The sequence below is a fragment of the Cherax quadricarinatus genome, chromosome 41 (genome assembly GCF_038502225.1).
Source record: "Cherax quadricarinatus isolate ZL_2023a chromosome 41, ASM3850222v1, whole genome shotgun sequence".
In the NCBI taxonomy this organism is placed as follows: domain Eukaryota; kingdom Metazoa; phylum Arthropoda; class Malacostraca; order Decapoda; family Parastacidae; genus Cherax; species Cherax quadricarinatus.
In genome coordinates, this window is record NC_091332.1 from 24,837,419 (window position 1) to 24,864,960 (window position 27,542).

The following is a 27,542-nucleotide window of genomic DNA, read 5'->3' on the forward strand; positions in this document are numbered from 1 at the left end:
GCTCTTCTCCAGACTGAGGGACTGACCACCTCAAAACTTTAAGGGTGATGGACTGATTACATCGTCTTCAAGTATCTTCTGCTTCTATCAACTTTTCTGTACTCGACTGAAGAAGCCTACTGTGTAGGCGAAATGTTTCGAAATAAAGATACCTAACTGTTGCATATGTGTCTTACCTAACAATATACTTCCTGTTTTATTGGTGTTCCGTAGCTCGGTTGGAAGTGCACTCAGCTCACACACTGAGTGTTCGATCCCCGGGATGGGTAGAAACATTGGGCGTGTTTCCTTAAGACCCCTTCTGTCCATGTTCACTTGTCTGTCAAATTGGCACCTGGGTGTTAATCGACTGGTATGGGTCGCATCCTGGGATAAAATTAACCTAAGTTGCCTGAAATGCTCAGCATAACAAGTGGCTTTCTATATAGTAGTATGTCACTGATGTCAGCTAGGGCTGTATACCTTGTACATGTACTTGTAGATATAAATATTATTATTATTATTATTATTATTATTATTATTATTATTATTATTATTATTATTATTAATATTATTATTATTATTATTATTATTATTATTATTATTATTATTATTATTATTATTATTATTATTATTATTATAAGTAGCTATGACTGTTCCTTGGGTAAATTAAGATCACGCACAAGATAGTTAAGTTCACTTTGAGTCACTAGATCTGGCTCCTTAAAAATCAAACAAAAACCATAACTCATTCTTCGCTTGCCCAACCCTTGGGCACCACCTACTTCCACATTGGACAAATGTGACACCACCTACGACTGCTGCACCTCTCCTGCCTACGGTATATAAGCTGCTTCTCCGCACATATGATGTATTCTATTCAAGATTGATGGACTGACCACATAAATATTATTATTATTATTCACTTAATTATAACTTACATTAGTATGCTTATATGTGCAATAAAAATCCAGAGGTGCTAAAGTCATACTCAGAGTTGATGACTTTTATTTTACAAGGCTGTTACAAGACTGACATAGGCTGTTACAAGTCTGACATAGGCTGTTACAAGCCTGACATAGGCTGTTACAAGTCTGACATAGGCTGTTACAAGCCTGACATAGGCTGTTACAAGCCTGACATAGGCTGTTACAAGTCTGACATAGGCTGTTACAAGCCTGACATAGGCTGTTACAAGTCTGACATAGGCTGTTACAAGCCTGACATAGGCTGTTACAAGTCTGACATAGGCTGTTACAAGCCTGACATAAGCTGTTACAAGTCTGACATAGGCTGTTACAAGCCTGACATAGGCTGTTACAAGTCTGACATAGGCTGTTACAAGTCCGACATAGGCTGTTACAAGCCTGACACAGGCTGTTACAAGCCTGACACAGGCCGTTACAAACCTGACACAGGCTGTTACAAGCCTAACACAGGCTGTTACAAGCCTGACACAGGCTGTTACAAGCCTGACACAGGCTGTTACAAGCCTGACACAGGCTGTTACAAGCCTGACACAGGCTGTTACAAGCCTGACGCAGACTGTTACAAGCCTGACACAGGCTGTTACAAACCTGACACAGGCTGTTACAAGCCTGACACAGGCTGTTACAAGTCTGACATAGGCTGTTACAATCTGACATAGGCTGTTACAAGCCTGACACAGGCTGTTACAAGCCTGACACAGGCTGGTTGCCAGGAAGGCACTGAAAGGCTGATTTTCTGGTATACTCTGGTAAGATAATTCAATTACAAATTATTCGTCTTACAACACTGCCTCAAACATGCAATAACTGCCTCAAACATGCAATAACTGCCTCAAACATGCAATAACTGCCTCAAACATGCAATAACTGCCTCAAACATGCAATAACTGCCTCAAGCATGCAATAACTGCCTCAAGCATGCAATAACTGCCTCAAACATGCAATAACTGCCTCAAGCATGCAATAACTGCCTCAAGCATGCAATAACTGCCTCAAGCATGCAATAACTGCCTCAAGCATGCAATAACTGCCTCAAGCATGTAATAACTGCCTCAAGCATGCAATAACTGCCTCAAACATGCAATAACTGCCTCAAGCATGCAATAACTGCCTCAAGCATGCAATAACTGCCTCAAACATGCAATAACTGCCTCAAGCATGCAATAACTGCCTCAAGCATGCAATAACTGCCTCAAACATGCAATAACTGCCTCAAGCATGCAATAACTGCCTCAAGCATGCAATAACTGCCTCAAACATGCAATAACTGCCTCAAGCATGCAATAACTGCCTCAAGCATGCAATAACTGCCTCAAGCATGCAATAACTGCCTCAAACATGCAATAACTGCCTCAAGCATGCAATAACTGCCTCAAGCATGCAATAACTGCCTCAAACATGCAATAACTGCCTCAAGCATGCAATAACTGCCTCAAGCATGCAATAACTGCCTTAAGCATGCAATAACTGCCTCAAACATGCAATAACTGCCTCAAGCATGCAATAACTGCCTCAAGCATGCAATAACTGCCTCAAACATGCAATAACTGCCTCAAGCATGCAATAACTGCCTCAAGCATGCAATAACTGCCTCAAGCATGCAATAACTGCCTCAAACATGCAATAACTGCCTCAAGCATGCAATAACTGCCTCAAGCATGCAATAACTGCCTCAAACATGCAATAACTGCCTCAAGCATGCAATAACTGCCTCAAGCATGCAATAACTGCCTCAAGCATGCAATAACTGCCTCAAACATGCAATAACTGCCTCAAGCATGCAATAACTGCCTCAAGCATGCAATAACTGCCTCAAACATGCAATAACTGCCTCAAGCATGCAATAACTGCCTAAAGCATGCAATAACTGCCTCAAGCATGCAATAACTGCCTCAAACATGCAATAACTGCCTCAAGCATGCAATAACTGCCTCAAGCATGCAATAACTGCCTCAAACATGCAATAACTGCCTCAAGCATGCAATAACTGCCTCAAGCATGCAATAACTGCCTCAAGCATGCAATAACTGCCTCAAACATGCAATAACTGCCTCAAGCATGCAATAACTGCCTCAAGCATGCAATAACTGCCTCAAACATGCAATAACTGCCTCAAGCATGCAATAACTGCCTCAAGCATGCAATAACTGCCTCAAGCATGCAATAACTGCCTCAAACATGCAATAACTGCCTCAAACATGCAATAACTGCCTCAAACATGCAATAACTGCCTCAAGCATGCAATAACTGCCTCAAGCATGCAACAACTGCCTCAAACATGCAATAACTGCCTCAAGCATGCAATAACTGCCTCAAGCATGCAATAACTGCCTCAAACATGCAATAACTGCCTCAAGCATGCAATAACTGCCTCAAGCATGCAATAACTGCCTCAAGCATGCAATAACTGCCTCAAAAATGCAATAACTGCCTCAAGCATGCAATAACTGCCTCAAGCATGCAATAACTGCCTCAAACATGCAATAACTGCCTCAAGCATGCAATAACTGCCTCAAGCATGCAATAACTGCCTCAAGCATGCAATAACTGCCTCAAACATGCAATAACTGCCTCAAGCATGCAATAACTGCCTCAAACATGCAATAACTGCCTCAAGCATGCAATAACTGCCTCAAGCATGCAACAACTGCCTCAAACATGCAATAACTGCCTCAAGCATGCAATAACTGCCTCAAGCATGCAATAACTGCCTCAAACATGCAATAACTGCCTCAAGCATGCAATAACTGCCTCAAGCATGCAATAACTGCCTCAAGCATGCAATAACTGCCTCAAACATGCAATAACTGCCTCAAGCATGCAATAACTGCCTCAAGCATGCAATAACTGCCTCAAGCATGCAATAACTGCCTCAAACATGCAATAACTGCCTCAAGCATGCAATAACTGCCTCAAACATGCAATAACTGCCTCAAGCATGCAATAACTGCCTCAAGCATGCAATAACTGCCTCAAGCATGCAATAACTGCCTCAAAAATGCAATAACTGCCTCAAGCATGCAATAACTGCCTCAAGCATGCAATAACTGCCTCAAACATGCAATAACTGCCTCAAGCATGCAATAACTGCCTCAAGCATGCAATAACTGCCTCAAGCATGCAATAACTGCCTCAAACATGCAATAACTGCCTCAAGCATGCAATAACTGCCTCAAGCATGCAATAACTGCCTCAAACATGCAATAACTGCCTCAAGCATGCAATAACTGCCTCAAGCATGCAATAACTGCCTCAAGCATGCAATAACTGCCTCAAACATGCAATAACTGCCTCAAGCATGCAATAACTGCCTCAAGCATGCAATAACTGCCTCAAGCATGCAATAACTGCCTCAAACATGCAATAACTGCCTCAAGCATGCAATAACTGCCTCAAGCATGCAATAACTGCCTCAAACATGCAATAACTGCCTCAAGCATGCAATAACTGCCTCAAGCATGCAATAACTGCCTCAAGCATGCAATAACTGCCTCAAACATGCAATAACTGCCTCAAACATGCAATAACTGCCTCAAACATGCAATAACTGCCTCAAGCATGCAATAACTGCCTCAAGCATGCAATAACTGCCTCAAGCATGCAATACCTGCCTCAAACATGCAATAACTGCCTCAAGCATGCAATAACTGCCTCAAACATGCAATAACTGCCTCAAGCATGCAGTAACTGCCTCAAGCATGCAATAACTGCCTCAAACATGCAATAACTGCCTCAAACATGCAATAACTGCCTCAAGCATGCAATAACTGCCTCAAACATGCAATAACTGCCTCAAGCATGCAATAACTGCCTCAAGCATGCAATAACTGCCTCAAGCATGCAATAACTGCCTCAAACATGCAATAACTGCCTCAAGCATGCAATAACTGCCTCAAACATGCAATAACTGCCTCAAGCATGCAATAACTGCCTCAAGCATGCAATAACTGCCTCAAGCATGCAATAACTGCCTCAAGCATGCAATAACTGCCTCAAGCATGCAATAACTGCCTCAAGCATGCAATAACTGCCTCAAGCATGCAATAACTGCCTCAAGCATGCAATAACTGCCTCAAGCATGCAATAACTGCCTCAAGCATGCAATAACTGCCTCAAACATGCAATAACTGCCTCTCTTTCATCAACTTCTTGCCATCTATACATCACTTCTTCACTGTAACTGACAATTCCACATGCTCGGTACGATTTTTTGAATTTAATCTTTCATTAAAACTGTTTATTTTTCTTGACGTTTGCTGATAAAGCCTTATGTGACTTTCTCTCTCTCTCTCTCTCTCTCTCTCTCTCTCTCTCTCTCTCTCTCTCTCTCTCTCTCTCTCTCTCTCTCTCTCTCTCTCTCTCTCTCTTTATATAAGCCTCTTTCATCTCTCACTACACATTTTATCTCGCCATTCCAGCCATTCCCAGTGACGCTGCACACACCCTTCTACAGCCACACACCTCCGTGCTGCACTCTAGCAGTGACGCTGCACACACCCTTCTACAGCCACACACCTCCGTGCTGCACTCTAGCAGTGACGCTGCACACACCCTTCTACAGCCACACACCTCCGTGCTGCACTCTAGCAGTGACGCTGCACACACCCTTCTACAGCCACACACCTCCGTGCTACACTCTAGCAGTGCATTCTTCAGTCCACGCCTTACCTTCACTACCTCCTGATTAACTGTCTCTCACTCTAATTTCCTTCTTTTTCCCAGCAGTTGCTCTTACCTCTCACTAGACCTTCCTTCACTTTCTCTTCCCTCTTACCCACCGTTACTAATCACTTGACACTTCATGTACTTCTCATTATAACTCCCACTGAACATCTCTGTCGCTCCTCTAACAACATACTCATAGGAAAATGGTTATTACAACCTTCATTTTTAGAAGGGTGGACCGGTAAACCAGCGGAAGATCTCGGTCAGATGACCAAAAGCTCCAGCTGTGGGCCATCATATGACTAAGACCCGAGTTAGGAAACCTAACATACACATCCACACGTTTATCCATCAGCCTTTGACCCACCAGTACACAGCCAGGTAAACTGTTGTCATTGTGCATTTTATCATACCTCGTGCATTTATTTATTCTTATTTTTTCATATATATATTCATCGTCGGTAATTCTACCAACATTATTACTATATATTCATTGTTACCAGACATGGTGCCAAACATAATTCACTCCATTGAGCCACCGAGAACGATATGAAGTTCAATAAGGACAAATTTCAGTTATTACGCCATGAAAAAAATGGAGGAAATAAAAGCAAGATCAGAGTACAAGTCGAATTCAAACAACTTAATAGAACGTAAGTCAAATGTGGGAGACCTAGAAGCGATAATGTCAGAAGATTTCGTGTTCAATGAGCACAACAACGTTATTATCACAGCTGCAAGAACAAGGATAGGTTGGATAACTAGAACCTTCAAAACAAGGGATGTCAAGTCACTGATGACTCTTCATGTCACTCGCTTTCTCTAGACTAGAGTATTACTGTATAGTAACGGCCCCCTTCAAGGCAGGCGAAATAGCTGAGCTGGAAAATGTACAGAGAACCTTCACAGCTGGAAGCTCTTTAAGTCTTTAGAACTGTACTCCTTAGAACGTAGGCGAGAAAGATGCATCATAATCTACACCTGGAAAGTACAGGAGAGATTGGTACCAAACCTGCACACAGAAATTACTACCTATGAACATAAGGAGCTTGACAGACAGTGCAGGATACCTGGTTAAGAACAGGGAAGCGATGAGTACAGTGAGAGAGGACACAGTAAGTGTTAAGGGACCACGAGTCTCCAACACTAATAAACTCCTAGCTGTCTTCATGAGGAAACTCGACACATTCCTCTAAACACTTCCTGATTAACCGGGTTGTGGTACATACGTTGGTCTACGGGCAGCGGGCACTAACAGCTTGATCGATCAAGCCAGCAACCAAGAGGCCTGGTCTGGGGCAATGACCTCCAAAAGTGACTCCAAGTAATCTAAGGTTCTGTTGTCTGTTAGTCCTGGCACTAGGCTTAGGCACTAGACTTGGGCACTAGACTTAAGCACTAGACTTAAACACTAGGCCTGGGCACTAGGCTTAGGCACTAGACCTGGACACTAGATTTAGGCACTAGGCTTGGGCACCAGCCTTAGGCACTAGGCTTGGGCACTAGACAGTGTGCAGGGCCTACCAAGGAGTTTAACGCCTTTCCCACCAAAAAAAAAATCAGATAAGCTAAAACTGAGAAAAGAAAACCGCTAAACCAAACTTTATAAGTTTTTAAATTGAATTATTTGCGTTTTATGCAAAATTTTGTACAAAATATTTTATGCAAAATCTGGTAGGCCTAGGGGTTATAAAAATATTGTAGGCCTAGGGGTAATAAAAATATTGTAGGCCTAGGGGTTATAAAAATATTGTAGGCCTAGGGGTTATAAAAATATTGTAGGCCTAGGGGTTATAAAAATCTTGTAGGCCTAGAGGTTATAAAAATATTGTAGGCCTAGGGGTTATAAAAATATTGTAGGCCTAGGGGTTATAAAAATATTGTAGGCCTAGGGGTTATAAAAATCTTGTAGGCCTAGAGGTTATAAAAATATTGTAGGCCTAGGGGTTATAAAAATATTGTAGGCCTAGGGGTTATAAAAATATTGTAAGCCTAGGGGTTATAAAAATATTGTAGGCCTAGGGGTTATAAATATTGTAGGCCTAGGGGCTATAAAAATCTTGTAGGCCTAGGGGTTATAAAAATATTGTAGGCCTAGGGGTTATAAAAATATTGTAGGCCTAAGGGTTATAAAAATATTGTAGGCCTAGGGGTTATAAATATTGTAGGCCTAGGGGTTATAAAAATATTGTAGACCTAGGGGTTATAAAAATCTTGTAGGCCTAGGGGTTATAAAAATCTTGTAGGCCTAGGGGTTATAAAAATATTGTAGGCCTAGGGGTTATAAAAATATTGTAGGCCTAGGGGTTATAAAAATATTGTAGGCCTAGGGGTTATAAAAATATTGTAGGCCTAGGGGTTATAAATATTGTAAGCCTAGGGGTTATAAAAATCTTGTAGGCCTAGGGGTTATAAAAATATTGTAGGCCTAGGGGTTATAAAAATTTGTAGGCCTAGGGGTTATAAAAATATTGTAGGCCTAGGGGATATAAAAATATTGTAGACCTAGGGGTTATAAATATTGTAGGCCTAGGGGTTATAAAAATCTTGTAGGCCTAGGGGTTATAAAAATATTGTAGGCCTAGGGGTTATAAAAATATTGTAGGCCTAGGGGTTATAAATATTGTAGGCCTAGGGGTTTTAAAAATATTGTAGGCCTAGGGGTTATAAAAATATTGTAGGCCTAGGGGTTAAAAAAATATTGTAGGCCTAGGGGTTATAAAAATATTGTAGGCCTAGGTGTTATAAAAATATTGTAGGCCTAGGTGTTATAAATATTGTAGGCCTAGGGGTTATAAAAATCTTGTAGGCCTAGGGGTTATAAAAATATTGTAGGCCTAGGGGTTATAAAAATAATGTAGGCCTAGGGGTTATAAATATTGTAGGCCTAGGGGTTATAAAAATCTTGTAGGTCTAGGGGTTATAAAAATATTGTAGGCCTAGGGGTTATAAAAATTTTGTAGGCCTAGGGGTTATAAATATTGTAGGCCTAGGGGTTGTAAAAATATTGTAGGCCTAGGGGTTATAAAAATATTGTAGGCCTAGGGGTTATAAAAATCTTGTAGGCCTAGGGGTTATAAAAATATTGTAGGCCTAGGGGTTATAAAAATATTGTAGGCCTAGGGGTTATAAAAATATTGTAGGCCCAGGATTTATAAAAAGTATAACCCGGCCTTATCTGCCACTCCAGACTTACGTAGTGCGCCCTCTACAACAACCTCTCTCACTTTAGCACAACAATTACTCTCTCACTTGGTGGCCTGGTTGGCAACGCTGTCGTCTCACACACTGAGTGTCTGTGGTTCGGTCCCCGGCACGGGTGGAAGCATTGGGTGTGTTTCCTTATACCTTGTCCCTGTTCACTTAGCAGTAAGTACCTGAGTGTCAATCACCTTACACCTAGTGTCCCTATTAACCTAGTAGTAGGTACCTGAGTGTCAGTCAACTAACACCTGCTGTCCCTGTTCACCTAGCAGTAATTAGGTACCTGAGTGTTAATCACCTTACATCTAGTAGTAAGTACCTGAGTGTCAATCACCTTACACCTGCTGTCCCTGTTCACCTAGCAGTAAGTACCTGAGTGTTAATCACCTTACACGTATTGTCCCTGTTCATCTAGCGGTAAGTAGGTACCTGGGGGCACGTCACAGGCGGTGTTCCTCAGGGGTCAGTGTTAGGCCCGTTGTTGTTCACAATTTACATAAACGACATAGATGAGGGAATAAATAGCGACATAAGCAAATTTGCTGATGACACCAAAATAGGCCGTCCAGTTCATTCTAATGAAGACACTAGAGCACTCCAGGATGATTTGAATAGACTGATGCAATGGTCGGAGAAATGGCAGATGCAGTTTAATATAGACAAATGCAAAGTTCTAAATGTTGGACATTTAAATAACCATGCCACATATAAACTAAATAATGTAGATCTTAATACTACTGATTGAGAAAAGGATTTAGGAGTTCTGGTTAGCAGTAATCTACAACCAAGACAACAGTGCATAAGTGTTCGCAATAAAGCTAACAGAATTCTTGGCTTCATATCTAGAAGTATAAATAATAGAAGTCCTCAGGTTGTTCTTCAACTCTGTATATCCTTGGTTAGGCCTCATTTAGACTATGCTGCTCAGTTCTGGTCACCGTATTACAGAATGGATATAAATTCTCTGGAAAACGTACAGAAGAGGATGACAAAGATGATCCCATGTATCAGAAATCTTCCCTATGAGGATAGACTGAGGGCCCTGAATCTGCACTCTCTCGAAAGGCGTAGAATTAGGGGGGATATGATCGAGGTGTATAAATGGAAAACAGGAATAAAGAAAAGGGATGTAAATAACGTGCTGAAAGTTTCCAGCCACGACAGGACTCGCAGCAATGGTTTCAAGTTAGAAAAATTCAGATTCAGGAAACTTATAGGAAAACACTGGTTTGGTAATAGAGTTGTGGATGAATGGAACACACTCACGAGTACAGTTATAGAGGCTAAAACGTTGTGTAGTTTTAAAAATAGGTTAGATAAATATATGAGTGGGTGTGGGTGGGTGTGAGTTGGATCTGACTAGCTTGTGCTGCTGGGTCTTGTGCCTTGCTCCTTCCTTAAGTGGAAGTGACCTGACTAGGTGGGTCATTGGGCTAATTGCGGGGGAAGTAGACCTGCTTCGCATGGGTCAGTAGGCATGTTGCAGTGTTCCTTCTTTCTTATGTTCTTATGTTCTTATCTAGTAGTAAGTAGGTAGCTGGGTGTTAATTACCATACGCCACTCTTCACCTAGTAAGCAAGTAGGCACCTGGGTAGTGTCGACTGATGTGGGTCGCATCCTGGGGGACAAGACTGAAACACCACAATATAAATAAGACACCTTCGTGTCTTATTTATCCTGGGTGGCTAACCCTCCCTACCCTGGGTTATCCTGGGTGGCTAACCCTCCCTACCCTGGGTTATCCTGGGTGGCTAACCCTCCCTACCCTGGGTTATCCTGGGTGGCTAACCCTCCCTACCCTGCGTTATCCTGGGTGGCTAACCCTCCCTACCCTGGGTTATCCTGGGTGGCTAACCCTCCCTACCCTGGGTTATCCTGGGTGGCTAACCCTCCCTACCCAGGGTTATCCTGGGTGGCTAACCCTCCCTACCCTGGGTTATCCTGGATGGCTAACCCTCCCTACCTTGGATTATCCTGGGTGGCTAACCCTCCCTACCCTGGGTTATCCTGGGTGGCTAACCCTTCCTATCCTGGGTTATCCTGGGTGGCTAACCCTCCCTACCTTGGGTTATCCTGGGTGGCTAACCATCCCTACCCTGGGTTATCCTGGGTGGCTAACCCTCCCTACCCTGGGTTATCCTGGGTGGCTAACCCTCCCTACCCTGGGTTATCCTGGGTGGCTAACCCTCCCTACCTTGGGTTATCCTGGGTGGCTAACCCTCCCTACCCTGGGTTATCCTGGGTGGCTAACCCTCCCTACCCTGGGTTATCCTGGGTGGCTAACCCTCCCTACCCTGCGTTATCCTGGGTGGCTAACCCTCCCTACCCTGGGTTATCCTGGGTGGCTAACCCTCCCTACCCTGGGTTATCCTGGGTGGCTAACCCTCCCTACCCTGGGTTATCCTGGGTGGCTAACCCTCCCTACCCTGGGTTATCCTGGGTGGCTAACCCTCCCTACCTTGGGTTATCCTGGGTGGCTAACCATCCCTACCCTGGGTTATCCTGGGTGGCTAACCCTCCCTACCCTGGGTTATCCTCGGTGGCTAACCCTCCCTACCCTGGGTTATCCTGGGTGGCTAACCCTCCCTATTCTTGGTTATCCTGAGTGGCTAATCCTCCCTACCCTGGGTTATCCTGGGTGGCTAACCCTCCCTACCCTGGGTTATCCTGGGTGGCTAACCCTCCCTACCCTGGGTTATCCTGGGTGGCTAACCCTCCCTACCCTGGGTTATCCTGTGTGGCTAATCCTCCCTGCCCTGGGTTATCCTGGGTGGCTAACCCTCCCTACCCTGGGTTATCCTGGGTGGCTAACCCTCCCTACCCTGGGTTATCCTGGGTGCCTAATCCTCCCTACCCTGGGTTATGCTGGGTGGATAACCCTCCCTACCCTGGGTTATCCTGGGTGGCTAACACTCCCTACCCTGGGTTATCTTGGGTGGCTAACCCTTCCTACCCTGGGTTATCCTGGGTGGCTAACCCTCCCTATCCTGGGTTATCCTGAGTGGCTAACCCTCCCTACCCTGTGTTATCCTGAGTGGCTAACCCTTCCTACCCTGGGTTATCCTGGGTGGCTAACCCTCCCAACCCTGGGTTATCCTGGGTGGCTAATCCTTCATACCCTGGGTTATCCTGGATGGCTAACCCTCCCTACCCTGGGTTATCCTGCGTGGCTAACCCTCCCTACCCTGGGTTATCCTGAGTGGCTAACCCCCCCTACCTGGGTTATCCTGGGTGGCTAACCCTTCCTACCCTGGGTTATCCTGGGCGGCTAACCCTCCCAACCCTGGGTTATCCTGGGTGGCTAACCCTTCCTACCCTGGGTTATCCTGGATGGCTAACCCTCCCTATTCTAGGTTATCCTGGGTGGCTAACCCTCCTTACCCTGGGTTATCCTGGATGGCTAAACCTCCCTACCCCGGGTTATCCTGGGTGGCTAACCCTCCCTACCCCGGGTTATCCTGGATGGCTAACCCTCCCTATCCTAGGTTATCCTGGGTGGCTAACCCTCCCTACCCTGGGTTATCCTGGGTGGCTAATCCCCCCTACCCTGGGTTATCCTGGGTGGCTAACCCTCTCTACCCTGGGTTATCCTGGGTGGCTAACCCTCCCAACCCTGGGTTATCCTGGATGGCTAACCCTCCCTATCCTAGGTTATCCTGGGTGGCTAAACCTCCCTACCCAGGGTTATCCTGGGTGGCGAACCCTCCCTACCCTGGGTTATCCTGGGTGGCTAACCATCCCTACCCAGGGTTATCCTGGGTAGCTAACCATCCCTACCCAGGGTTATCCTGGGTTACTAACACTCTCTACCCTGGGTTATCCTGGGTGGCTAACCCTCCCTACCCAGGGTTATCCTGGGTGGCTAACACTCTCTACCCTGGGTTATCCTGGGTGGCTAAACCTCCCTATCCCGGGTTATCCTGGGTGGCTAACCCTCCCTACCCTGGGTTATCCTGGGTGGCTAACCATCCCTGCCCAGGGTTATCCTGGGTAGCTAACCATCCCTACCCAGGGTTATCCTGGGTGGCTAACACTCTCTACCCTGGGTTATCCTGGGTGGCTAACCCTCCCTACCCTGGGTTATCCTGGGTGGCTAACCCTCCCTACCCTGGGTTATCCTGGGTGGCTAACACTCTCTACCCTGGGTTATCCTTGGTGGCTAACCATCCCTACCCAGGGTTATCCTGGGTAGCTAAGCATCCCTACCCTGGGTTATCCTGGGTGGCTAACACTCTCTACCCTGGGTTATTCTGGGTGGCTAACCCTCCCTACCCTGGGTTATCCTGGGTGGCTAGCTACCCAGGGTTATCCTGGGTAGCTAACCATCCCTACCCAGGGTTATCCTGGGTGGCTAACACTCTCTACCCTGGGTTATCCTGGGTGGCTAACCCTCCCTACCCTGGGTTATCCTGGGTGGCTAACACTCTCTACCCTGGGTTATCCTGGGTGGCTAACCCTCCCTACCCAGGGTTATCCTGGGTGGCTAACACTCTCTACCCTGGGTTATCCTGGGTGGCTAAACCTCCCTACCCCGGGTTATCCTGGGTGGCTAACCCTCCCTACCCTGGGTTATCCTGGGTGGCTAACCATCCCTGCCCAGGGTTATCCTGGGTAGCTAACCATCCTTACCCAGGGTTATCCTGGGTGGCTAACACTCTCTACCCTGGGTTATCCTGGGTGGCTAACCCTCCCTACCCAGGGTTATCCTGGGTGGCTAACACTCTCTACCGCGGGTTATCCTGGGTGGCTAAACCTCCCTACCCCGGGTTATCCTGGGTGGCTAACCCTCCCTACCCTGGGTTATCCTGGGTGGCTAACCATCCCTGCCCAGGGTTATCCTGGGTAGCTAACCATCCCTACCCAGGGTTATCCTGGGTGCCTAACACTCTCTACCCTGGGTTATCCTGGGTGGCTAACCCTCCCTACCCTGGGTTATCCTGGGTGGCTAACCCTCCCTACCCTGGGTTATCCTGGGTGGCTAACACTCTCTACCCCGGGTTAAAAATCCTAACAAAATCTTATATTTTTACACATCACAGAACGGCTGGGGTTCGAACCATAACGGACGAACCTCGCTAGTTCGATGATTTATTTACAACTGTGTTGTTACGATTTTGTGATTCATTACAATAAGGTAATTAATACCGAGCAGATGAGGTAGTAGACGCCTGTGCAACCCCCGTGCAACACCTGTACAAACACCTGCTTGTCTTTGAGGATGTTTCGTCAGATTTATCAATTCAATACAGAGGTTATTTGAAAGTGTTGAAAGTGGGGACAGTGGAAGACTAGGTAATCAGTCCCTCAACCTAACCCAAGGTATCGAACACCACTTCCAGGTTAAAGGACTGATTATGTTATCTTCTACTGTCTACTCTTCGTAGTTCTACAAGGTTGAGGGACTGATTACCTCGTCTTCTACTGTCTTCAGTTTCAACACACTGTATTGGATTGATAAATTCATTGGTTGACGAAACGTCTTCAACTAAAGACACCCCAGGTGTTGCACAGGTGTTGCACAGGTGTTGCACAGGTGTTGCACAGGTGTTGCACAGGTGTTACACATATGTCTAATACCTAACCTTTAAACCTTCACTAAACACATCTCCATCAGGGACTCAGTCCATGAAGGAAGGAAGTAGATGCGATGTTATTGTTCATCTGTCACTGTTATTGTTCATCTGTCACTGTTATTGTTCATCTGTCACTGATATTGTTCATCTGTCACTGTTATTGTTCATCTGTCACTGTTATTGTTCATCTGTCACTGTTATTGTTCATCTGTCACTGTTATTGTTCATCTGTCACTGTTATTGTTCATCTGTCACTGATATTGTTCATCTGTCACTGTTATTGTTCATCTGTCACTGTTATTGTTCATCTGTCACTGTTATTGTTCATCTGTCACTGATATTGTTCATCTGTCACTGATATTGTTCATCTGTCACTGTTATTGTTCATCTGTCACTGTTATTGTTCATCTGTCACTGATATTGTTCATCTGTCACTGATATTGTTCATCTGTCACTGATATTGTTCATCTGTCACTGATATTGTTCATCTGTCACTGTTATTGTTCATCTGTCACTGATATTGTTCATCTGTCACTGATATTGTTCATCTGTCACTGATATTGTTCATCTGTCACTGATATTGTTCATCTGTCACTGATATTGTTCATCTGTCACTGTTATTGTTCATCTGTCACTGATATTGTTCATCTGTCACTGTTATTGTTCATCTGTCACTGTTATTGTTCATCTGTCACTGATATTGTTCATCTGTCACTGTTATTGTTCATCTGTCACTGTTATTGTTCATCTGTCACTGTTATTGTTCATCTGTCACTGTTATTGTTCATCTGTCACTGTTATTGTTCATCTGTCACTGTTATTGTTCATCTGTCACTGTTATTGTTCATCTGTCACTGTTATTGTTCATCTGTCACTGATATTGTTCATCTGTCACTGTTATTGTTCATCTGTCACTGTTATTGTTCATCTGTCACTGTTATTGTTCATCTGTCACTGTTATTGTTCATCTGTCACTGTTATTGTTCATCTGTCACTGTTATTGTTCATCTGTCACTGATATTGTTCATCTGTCACTGTTATTGTTCATCTGTCACTGTTATTGTTCATCTGTCACTGATATTGTTCATCTGTCACTGTTATTGTTCATCTGTCACTGTTATTGTTCATCTGTCACTGTTATTGTTCATCTGTCACTGTTATTGTTCATCTGTCACTGTTATTGTTCATCTGTCACTGTTATTGTTCATCTGTCACTGTTATTGTTCATCTGTCACTGATATTGTTCATCTGTCACTGTTATTGTTCATCTGTCACTGTTATTGTTCATCTGTCACTGATATTGTTCATCTGTCACTGTTATTGTTCATCTGTCACTGTTATTGTTCATCTGTCACTGTTATTGTTCATCTGTCACTGTTATTGTTCATCTGTCACTGATATTGTTCATCTGTCACTGTTATTGTTCATCTGTCACTGTTATTGTTCATCTGTCACTGTTATTGTTCATCTGTCACTGATATTGTTCATCTGTCACTGTTATTGTTCATCTGTCACTGTTATTGTTCATCTGTCACTGTTATTGTTCATCTGTCACTGTTATTGTTCATCTGTCACTGTTATTGTTCATCTGTCACTGTTATTGTTCATCTGTCACTGTTATTGTTCATCTGTCACTGATATTGTTCATCTGTCACTGTTATTGTTCATCTGTCACTGTTATTGTTCATCTGTCACTGTTATTGTTCATCTGTCACTGTTATTGTTCATCTGTCACTGTTATTGTTCATCTGTCACTGTTATTGTTCATCTGTCACTGTTATTGTTCATCTGTCACTGTTATTGTTCATCTGTCACTGTTATTGTTCATCTGTCACTGTTATTGTTCATCTGTCACTGTTATTGTTCATCTGTCACTGTTATTGTTCATCTGTCACTGTTATTGTTCATCTGTCACTGTTATTGTTCATCTGTCACTGTTATTGTTCATCTGTCACTGTTATTGTTCATCTGTCACTGTTATTGTTCATCTGTCACTGATATTGTTCATCTGTCACTGTTATTGTTCATCTGTCACTGATATTGTTCATCTGTCACTGTTATTGTTCATCTGTCACTGATATTGTTCATCTGTCACTGATATTGTTCATCTGTCACTGATATTGTTCATCTGTCACTGATATTGTTCATCTGTCACTGTTATTGTTCATCTGTCACTGATATTGTTCATCTGTCACTGTTATTGTTCATCTGTCACTGATATTGTTCATCTGTCACTGATATTGTTCATCTGTCACTGATATTGTTCATCTGTCACTGATATTGTTCATCTGTCACTGATATTGTTCATCTGTCACTGATATTGTTCATCTGTCACTAATATTGTTCATCTGTCACTGTTATTGTTCATCTGTCACTGATATTGTTCATCTGTCACTGATATTGTTCATCTGTCACTGATATTGTTCATCTGTCACTGATATTGTTCATCTGTCACTGATATTGTTCATCTGTCACTGATATTGTTCATCTGTCACTGATATTGTTCATCTGTCACTGATATTGTTCATCTGTCACTGATATTGTTCATCTGTCACTGATATTGTTCATCTGTCACTGATATTGTTCATCTGTCACTGATATTGTTCATCTGTTCCTCATCCTCATATCGGACATAGACAGGGGTATAAGCCACAGTGTTGTGTCTTCCTTTGCAGATGACACCCGAATTTGTAAGACAGTGTCCTCCACTGAAGACACTGCAAGACTCCAGGTGGACATCAACCAAATCTTTAAATGGGCTGCAGAAAACAATATGAAGTTCAATGATGAGAAATTTCAATTACTCCGATGTGGAAAACGTGAGGAAATTAAAATTTCATCAGAGTATAAAACAAATTCCAACCAGACAGTAGATCGAAACACCAACGTCAAAGACCTGGGAGTGATCATGTCAGAAGATCTCACCTTCAAGGACCATAACATTGTATCAATCGCAGCTGCTTGAAAAATGACAGGATGGATAATGAGAACCTTCAAAACTAGGGAGGCCAAGCCCATGATGACACTCTTCAGGTCGCTTGTTCTATCTGGGCTGGAATATTGCTGCACACTAACAGCACCTTTCAAGGCAGGTGAAATTGCTGACCTAGAAAATGTACAGAGAACTTTCACGGCGCGCATAACGGAGATAAAACACCTCAATTACTGGGAGCGCTTGAGTTTCCTAAACCTGTATTCCCTGGAACGCAGGCGGGAGAGATACATGATTATATACACCTGGAAAATCCTAGAGGGACTAGTACCGAACTTGCACACAAAAATCACTCCCTATGAAAGCAAAAGACTCGACAGACGGTGCAACATCCCCCCAATGAAAAGCAGGGGTGTCACTAGCACGTTAAGAGACAACACAATAAGTGTCAGGGGCCCGAGACTGTTCAACTGCCTCCCAGCATACATAAGGGAGATTACCAATAGACCCCTGGCTGTCTTCAAGCTGGCACTGGACAAGCACCTAAAGTCGGTTCCTGACCAGCCGGGCTGTGGCTCGTACGTTGGATTACGTGCGGCCAGCAGCAACAGCCTGGTTGATCAGGCCCTGATCCACCATGAGGCCTGGTCACAGACCGGGCCGCGGGGGCGTTGACCCCCGGAACTCTCTCCAAGTGTACTCCAGATATTGTTCATCTGTCACTGATACTGTTCACCTGTTCCTGATATTGTTCATCGCACAGGTGTTACAAGTGTTCTAGTGACATGTGTTATGTGTATACAGGTGTTACGTTCACATAGGTGTTATTTGCACACAAATATGTTCATACACGTTTTATGTGCACACAAGTCATGTGCACACAAGTGTTATATGCACACAGGTGATATGAGAACACAGGTGTAATGTGCACACATTTTATAAACACATAGGAATTGTGTGGAGACAGCTGTTATGCGCACACAGGTGTTGTCTACACAGGTGTTATTTACACACGTCTAAACAGGTGTTATGTGTACATAGGTATTGTCTACACAGGTGTTATGTGCACACAAGTGTTGCATTGACTTAAAAATGAATCGTGAGTATTGACTTAATAATAATAATAATAATAATAATAATAATAATAATAATAATAATAATAATAATAATAATAATAATCTTTACTTCAGCAAGATACAATGTTTATAGTTGTAGGATAAGTATTGACTTCAAGTTGCATCGTGAGTATTGACTTCAAGTTGCATCGTGAGTATTGACTTCAAGTTGCATCGTGAGTATTGACTTTTAAAGTTAAAAAAAACTTTTTGACTTGTAACAGGTGACTCAGCGCCGCCTTGCTGCCAGACGCACGACTGCCTCCTTTATCGCTCTGTTTACACTTAATTTATATGATTCATGTACATTTATCTCTCAGCGTTCAATAGTGGTTACAATTATATGAATTTTGCATATTTTAAAGAGGGATTTGGAAAGGAATGGATGAATATCGTAAGAACTTCTTCCTAGGTTAAGGGAGGGAGGACAACACTGGCACCAGTCAGTGTGTCACTTGAGGTCGGAGGAAGGGTTGTGTGTCGGTCAGCACGGGCGACCTGAACGGTGTTTACCATTTCACACAGCGTATAAAATGATTAAGTGCTGTGATGTGATAAGTGTTTGTGTGTAACTTTACGTGTTTGGACTGTTATTTAGAGAACGTCACGAGTTAAAGGAGGTTCCCAATGCATAATGTAAAGTGATTTGTTAGTTGTGGAGTGTACTGACTAGGTTCTGGTGACCCCCTGTGACCTGGCAACACTGGGGACCCTATGTGACCTGGCAACACACTGGTGACCCTATGTGACCTGGCAACACACTGGTGACCCCTGTGACCTAACATATCTAGTGACCCCGTGTGACCTAGCAACACGCTGGTGACCCCGTGTGACCTAGCAGTACGCTGGTGACCCCTGTGACCTAGCAACACGCTGGTGACCCTGCGTGACCTAGCAACACGCTGGTGACCCCGTGTGACCTAGCAACACGCTGGTGACCCCGTGTGACCTAGCAGTACGCTGGTGACCCCGTGTGACCTAGCAAAACGCTGGTGGCCTAAAACACTGGTGACCCCCGTGTGACCTAGCAACATGCTGATGACCCCCGTGTGACCTAGCAACACGCTGGTGACCCCGTGTGACCTAGTAACACTGGTGACCCGTGATCTTGCAGCAGACTGATGACCCCGGTGACCTGTCAACACTGGTGATCCCGTGTGACCTGTTAACACTGGTGACTACGTACAATTTTTCTAACACGTGACCCCAGTGATTTGCTAACAAGTGACCCCTGTGATCTGCCCTCGCTGGTGACCCCGTGTAATCTGCCCGCACCACACTGGTGACCCCGTGTTATCTGCCCGCACCACACTGGTGACCCCGTGTGATCTGCCCGCACCACACTGGTGACCCTACATGACTTCAACAAACAAGTAAGTCTACAAATTTCCGAGTACAATATTTCACCAGTTTTCAAGTCACTAGACTTCCCATCAGCTTAACATATCACTTAATATGCAGTGAGAAGCCGGAGTAGATTCTATAACCTACTAAGATAACATGAACGTAGATAAGCAAAGTATGGAGCTACTTGCAGTGTAGACAGCGAGGGAGGTTGTAGCCACACTTAAGTTTGCTTACAAGTACTTCTGGCAGTTTGTCATATACATTGATCAAACTGTCAGGTATGAGATCAGCCTCAGTCACTGGAATGAACACTAGAGGCTGGACCAGGAGCTGAGTCTCGACGCCTTCCCGCAAACAACTCTGTGATTATATATATATATATATATATATATATATATATATATATATATATATATATATATATATATATATATATATATATATATATTATATATATATATATATTATATATATATATATATATATATATATATATATATATATATATATATATATATATATATATATATATATATATATATATATTATATATATATATATATATATATTATATATATATTATATAATATATTATATATATATATATATTATATATATATTATATAATATATTATATATATATATATATATATATATATATATATATATATATATATATATATATATATATATATATATATATATATATATGCCGTATAGCCCTTGTGGCTTAGCGCTTCTTTTTTATTATAATAATATATATATATATATATTATATATATATATATATATATATATATATATATATATATATATATTATATATATAATATATATATATATAATATATATATACACACAGACAAGGTGGACAAAGACAGGATGTTCCAGGGAGGGGACACAGAAACAAGAGGCCACAATTGGAAGTTGAAGACACAAATGAGTCAGAGAGATAGTAGGAAGTATTTCTTCAGTCATAGAGTTGTAAGGCAGTGGAATAGCCTAGAAAATGACGTAGTGTTGGCAGGAACCATACACAGTTTTAAGACGAGGTTTGATAAAGCTCATGGAGCGGGGAGAGAGAGGGCCCAGTAGCAACCGGTGAAGAGGCGTGGCCAGGAGCTAAGACACGACCCCTGCAACCACAAATAGGTGAGTACAGACACACACAGACACACACAGACACACACAGACACACACAGACACACACAGACACACACAGACACACACAGACACACACAGACACACACAGACACACACAGACACACACACACACACAGACACACACACACACAGACACACACACACACACACACACACACACACAGACACACACACACACACACACACACATACACACACACACACACACACACATATTATATATATATATATATATATATATATATATATATATATATATATATATATATATATATATATAATATATATATATATATATATATTGGGAGCGCTTGAGGTTCCTAAACCTGTATTCCCTGGAACGCAGGAGGGAGAGATACATGATTATATACACCTGGAAAATCCTAGAGGGACTAGTACCGAACTTGCACACGAAAATCACTCACTACGAAAGCAAAAGACTTGGCAGACGATGCACCATCCCCCCAATGAAAAGCAGGGGTGTCACTAGCACGTTAAGAGACCATACAATAAGTGTCAGGGGCCCGAGACTGTTCAACTGCCTCCCAGCACACATAAGGGGGATTACCAACAGACCCCTGGCAGTCTTCAAGCTGGCACTGGACAAGCACCTAAAGTCAGTTCCGGATCAGCCGGGCTGTGGCTCGTACGTTGGTTTGCGTGCAGCCAGCAGCAACAGCCTGGTTGATCAGGCTCTGATCCACCAGGAGGCCTGGTCACAGACCGGGCCGCGGGGGCGTTGACCCCCGGAACTCTCTCCAGGTAAACTCCAGGTATATATATTGCGTGCGTGTAAAAACTGGTCAGTTAGCAAGAACTCATTTAAAATTAAGTCCTTTCTAAAATTTTCTCTTATACGTTTGTTGATATATATTTTTTCATTTATGTTAATGTAAAAAATAATAATTTTGTACCAAAAGATTCTTAGAAAACTTGCCTAACCTTATTATACAAGCGCAGTTTAATTTAGCCTAATTCAACCGAATATATTTTAGATAAGTTTACAGTAATTTAATAATGTTGAAACAATGAAATATATATTTTTCGTTAGGGTTAGAATGATTTTTGCGAAATTATTGCGTGCACAAATTTTCGCTTGCCTTATTCGGCAAGAAGACCGTTGCTATTTAAAGCCAAAATCGCAAGTTTCACTTATTCGGCACTATATATATATATATATATATATATATATATATATATATATATATATATATATATATATATATATATATATATATATATATATATATATATATATATATATGTGTGTGTATGTCGTGCCGAATATGTAAAACTGATCAATTAGCAAGAACTCATTTAAAATTAAGTCCTTTCTGAAATTTTCTCTTATACGTTTAAAGATACATTTTTTTCATTAATGTTAATATAAAAAAGTTTAATTTTGCACCAAAAGAATCTTTGAAAACTTACCTAACCTTATTATAACAATCGCAATTTATTTTAGTTTAATCATACTAAATATATTTTAGATTTGTTTATAATAATTTAATACTAAGCAAATTCAGTGAAATATATTTTTTTCGTCAGGTTCAGAATGATTTTGGCGAAATTATTGCATACACAAATTTTCACTTGTCCTATATGGCAAGATGAGCGTTGCTATTTAAGCCAAGATCGCAAGTTCTGCCTATTCGGCACGACATATATATATATATATATATATATATATATATATATATATATATATATATATATATATATATATATATATGTCGTGCCGAATATGTAAAACTGGTCAATTAGCAATAACTAATTTAAAATTAAGTCCTTTGTAAAATTTTCTCTTATACGTTTGAAGATATATTTTTTTCATTAAACTTGATGTAAAATTTATAATTTTGCACTAAAAGGAACTTAGAAAACTTACCTAACCTTATTATAATAAACGCAATTTATTTTAGCTTAACCCAACTAAATATATTTTAGATTTGTTTACAATAATTTAATACTAAACAAACACAGTGAAATATATTTTTTTCGTTAGGTTCAGAATGATTTTGGCGAAATTATTGCATACACAAATTTTCACTTGTCTTATATGGCAAGATGAGCGTTGCTATTTATTTATTATAAATTTGTGCACACATACAGAGGTACAAAAAAATACAGATAAGAGCAGTATGCCAAAGCCACTTATACTATGCATAGCATTACGGGCTGGCTTAAAATTAACTTAAGATTAACTAAGCAATGATGAAGTCAGTGATAAAACATTAATGTAAACAGATTACTATAAAGCACAAGTGAGTATTACAAAGACAGGTCATATGAAGGATTCTGTTAGGTAGTGTATTTAAAAAATAATAAAGTTAGATTGGGTTTTAGGTTTAACATTTATGTGATATAATTGTGAGAAACATTTAAGATATACAATTTATAAGGTTCAGTTATTCAGTATTTATTTGGTTTTGGGTGAGTAAGTGATCTTTGAGTAGAGACTTGAATTTATAAACAGGTAGTGTTTCTTTTATATTTACAGGTAATGAATTCCAGATTTTAGGGCCTTTTATGTGCATTGAGTTTTTGCATAGTGTGAGATGAACACGAGGAACATCAAAGAGTGATCTGTGCCTTGTGTTATGGTCATGTGTTCTGTTGAGGTTGGCAAGGAGATGTTTGAGGGGAGGGTTAATATCAGAGTTAAGTGTTCTATGTATGTAATAGGTGCAGTAATAAGTATGGATGTTTTGTATGGTGAGTAGGTTTAGTGTATTGAATATTGGTGGAGTGTGCTGCCTGTAGTGAGAATTTGTTATCATTCTAACTGCAGCCTTTTGTTGGGTAATTAGTGGTCTGAGATGGTTAACTGTTGTTGAGCCCCATGCACAAATTCCATAGGTGAGATAGGGGTAAATAAGAGAGTGATATAGGGCCAGGAGGGCTGACTGTGGAACATAGTACCGTATCTTCGATAGTATGCCTACAGTCTTGGAAATTTTCTTAGAAATTTGTTGTATATGTGTATGAAATTTGAGTCTATTATCAAGGTGGATTCCTAAGAATTTTCCCTCTGTTAGCTTTGTGATAGGTGATCCGTTTATCATTATGTTAAGAGGGACATCTGTAGCTCTGTTACCAAACTGAATGAAGTAGGTTTTGTCAATGTTTAGTGTAAGTTTGTTAGTCCTCATCCAGGTAGATATTTTCTGTAATTCGGTATTTACAGTATTGGCTAGTGTGACTGGGCTCGGGTGAGAGAAGACGTATGTAGTGTCATCTGCAAATAGTGTGGGTTTGAGTAATTGCGAAGCATTTGGAAGGTCATTTATGTATAGGAGAAAGAGAAGAGGGCCAAGGACACTTCCCTGTGGGACACCAACTGTAATTGGTTGCGCAGAAGAGTTTGCCCCATTTGCGTACACATATTGGCTTCTGTTGCTGAGGTATGACTTGAGGTAATTGAGGGAGTGCCCTCTTATACCATAGTGTGACAATTTTACGTGGAGCAAGTCATGGTCAACTGTATCAAAAGCTTTACGTAAGTCAATGAAGATCCCCAGTGGGACTTCTTTTTTTTCTATTGCAGTGTATATATGTTCTAGCATGTGTATAATAGCATCATTAGTATTTTTATTAGGCCTGAATCCAAATTGGCAGGGGTTGAGTATGTTTTGGGAGATAAGGTAGGAGTAGATTCGTTTGTGAATTAGTTTTTCAAAGATTTTTGAGAGAGGGTGTAAGTTGGATATTGGCCTATAGTTATTCAACTCTGTTTGGTCTCCTCCTTTGTGGATCGGGGTGACCCTTGCTATTTTGAGTACTGTAGGGAAGGTGGAGGATTCAATGGATTTGTTAAAGAGTGTTGCAATGATTGGAGATAGCACTTGTGACACTTTTTTATATATAAAGGGTGGTAAGGTACTTAAATCTCCTGCCTTGTTTTTTAGTGCATTGATAATAAGGGAGACTTCGTATGGGTTAGTCGGAGCTAGGAACAGTGTGTTCGGGTAGTTGCCGGTGAGGTAGTTATTTGGTGGGGTATCTGAGCTTGGGATTTTATGGGCAAGGTTTTGTCCTATAGTGGAGAAGAAATCATTGAGTCTGTTTGCTGTTTCTGTTGGTGGGAGTTGGGGTTCATCTGATTTTGCTAATTTTATTTCGCTATTTCGTGATATCTTTTTTGTTCCCAGAATTTCAGATAGTGTTTTCCAGGTCTTTTTTATATCACCTCGTAAGTTGGATAATCTGTTCTCATAATACAATTTTTTTGCCCTTCTTATCAGGCTGGTTAGGATTGACGAGTAACGTTTTGTTTGGTCTCTGGTTATGTGACCCATTCTGTACTGTTTTTCATATTGGTGTTTTGTATTTATGGATTTGAGAATGCTGGGTGTTAGCCAGGGACTGTTCAGTCTCTTTGCTGTCATCTGTTTAGTTTTTTTAGGGCAGTGCTTGTTATAGAGGTATTGGGTCTTTTTTAGAAAATTATTAATACATTCGTCAATATCTGTATAGATTTCTAGCTCAGTGTGCCAATCAATGTTTGCTAATGCTGTTGCGAAGTTATTAATGGCTGCCTCATTGTGAAGTCTGAAGGTGACTTTAGTAGTGTCTTGGGGTAGTTTACCAAGAGTTGTTATGAGGAAAGTAGGGTAGTGGTCTGTGGTATTATCTGTAATTATGCCTGATTTTAAAGGGGATATGGTGTTGGTCCAGATGTGGTCAAGTAGGGAAACACTAGTCTCTGTAACTCTTGTAGGTTTTGTTACTGTTGGTAGTAACATACAGTTACTCATTGTGTTTGTGAATTCAGTAACGTGTGGGTCCTGGTCTTGCAGGAGATTTATATTGAAGTCACCTGAGAGTAGTAAGTGATCTTTGTTCATGCGTGCATCAGTTATCATACTTCCTAGATTTTGACTAAATTGGCTAATGTTTGACTGTGGAACTCTGTAGATGTTTATCAATGTGAGAGGTTTTTGTAGGTATTTGGATTTGAATTTAGCTATTATATATTCCCCATGTTCATCCCTTGTGCAAGTATTAGTGATACATTCTAGTTGGTCTGAGTAGTATATGGCTGTGCCACCCCCTTGTTGGTCTGGCCTACAGTTGTGTATGGCTGTGTAACCAGGAATGGCATAGACATCTGTACTATCAGGCTTTAGCCAGGTTTCAGTTAGTGTAATGATGGACATATTGGCATGTAAGGAATTTAGTAATGCTATGAGGTCATCGTAATGCTTGCTTAAAGATCTGATATTGTAGTTAAAGATAGTTATGTTGTTGTTGTCACTGAGAAGTGCCTTTGATTGTTCTGCAGTGTAGTAATTACAGTAACTGTTTGATTCATTTAAGTCATTAAATAAGAGGTTGGTATCAGGATCAATGCTTGTAATCATAAGATTTGTAGTGAATCTATAGTTAGAATTAAGTATAAAACAAAGTAAATAGTCTTAAGCTAAAAAATAGCACCTGAATTATTTAACAAATGTAAAATAATGAGCTAAGGGACTAATACAAATAAAGTGATGATCATATAATAGTGCTTGGGAATATGATAGTAGGTAGTACTATAAAGGTAATTTTTTAAAGTTATAATTATAGTTTAAAATTATAATAAAAAGGGACTAATATAGGTTGTGAATAAATGAGCTTTGGAATATAATGGCAAGATTGTGAGCTTATTCTACTTTAGCACCTGAGAATAGCACCTTGATTATTTTAACAGTTGTGGATATATAAACTAGGATAGTTATATAAAGCTAAAATAAAGGAGAAAATATAAAAGGGACTAAAATTAAGTAATGGTAAGCAAAGTTAAATGGACAGATGGTAGGAATTATAATATAAACTTAAAATATAAAAATACAATTTGAAATGGTACTTGCAATTGCACTAGAGTCTGGTATGGGTTGTTGACAAGATCAAGGTTATAACTATAGATTTAAATTGACAAAATAAAATTCACAATTAAAGTACCAAAAGAATAATAGTAAAAAATCACAATGGTAATGTCTTGGTTATAATATGATAGTAAGATGGTAGACAGGTACCCAGGTACACAGGTACAAAGGATAATACAAGGTTGGGGTTGAATATAAAAACTTGAAAATTTGGCAACAAAATGTTATGGGAAGTATAAAATAATGTTTAATGTACAAAAGTAAAATTGACTGGTAGTAAATATGGTGTTTAATAAAATTTTAGTAAGTAATAATGATTACAAAAAAGTGAAATAGTAATGTTTATTTCATTCAATATTGCACTGGTAGTTATACTTGAGGTTATATGGCAGTACAAGGTAATTAAGAGTAATCTAGGATAGTAAATGTGGTATTAAAACAGGTAAAGGTAATTAGACAAGTAATGGTTATTAAATGTCAAAAATGTTAAGAGTAAATTGAAATTTTAGTAAAAATGATATTTATTAATTTTAGTAAGTAATATCAATTGATAGTATTTAAAAAAATATGAGGTAGTAATATGGACAGAGAAAGTATCAATTCAGCTAATGTTCAAGCGAACAATAGTAAATAAGAAAATCACATAAGGTGATTTATGCTTACTAGTAAAATCACAAAATGAGGTAGTTGATTATTTAAATACTAAG

The 27,542-nt window shown here is 41.0% G+C and overlaps 1 protein-coding gene across 2 annotated transcripts in view; it reads left to right on the plus strand.

Annotated features, from left to right (window-relative positions):
* Positions 1-27,542, plus strand: part of LOC128695977 (phosphatidylinositol 3,4,5-trisphosphate 3-phosphatase TPTE2) — a 602,430-nt gene that overhangs the window by 138,557 nt on the left and 436,331 nt on the right. Inside the window, exon 1 of one of the 2 annotated variants that reach the window (XM_070093098.1) lies at positions 18,910-19,831. The exons of the other annotated variant lie outside the window; for it this stretch is intronic. Within the exon in view, the coding sequence (XP_069949199.1) occupies positions 19,815-19,831 (17 nt within the window). The 5' untranslated portion in view covers positions 18,910-19,814. Of the gene's footprint in view, positions 1-18,909; positions 19,832-27,542 lie in introns of those variants that run through there. 2 annotated transcript variants of the gene reach the window in all.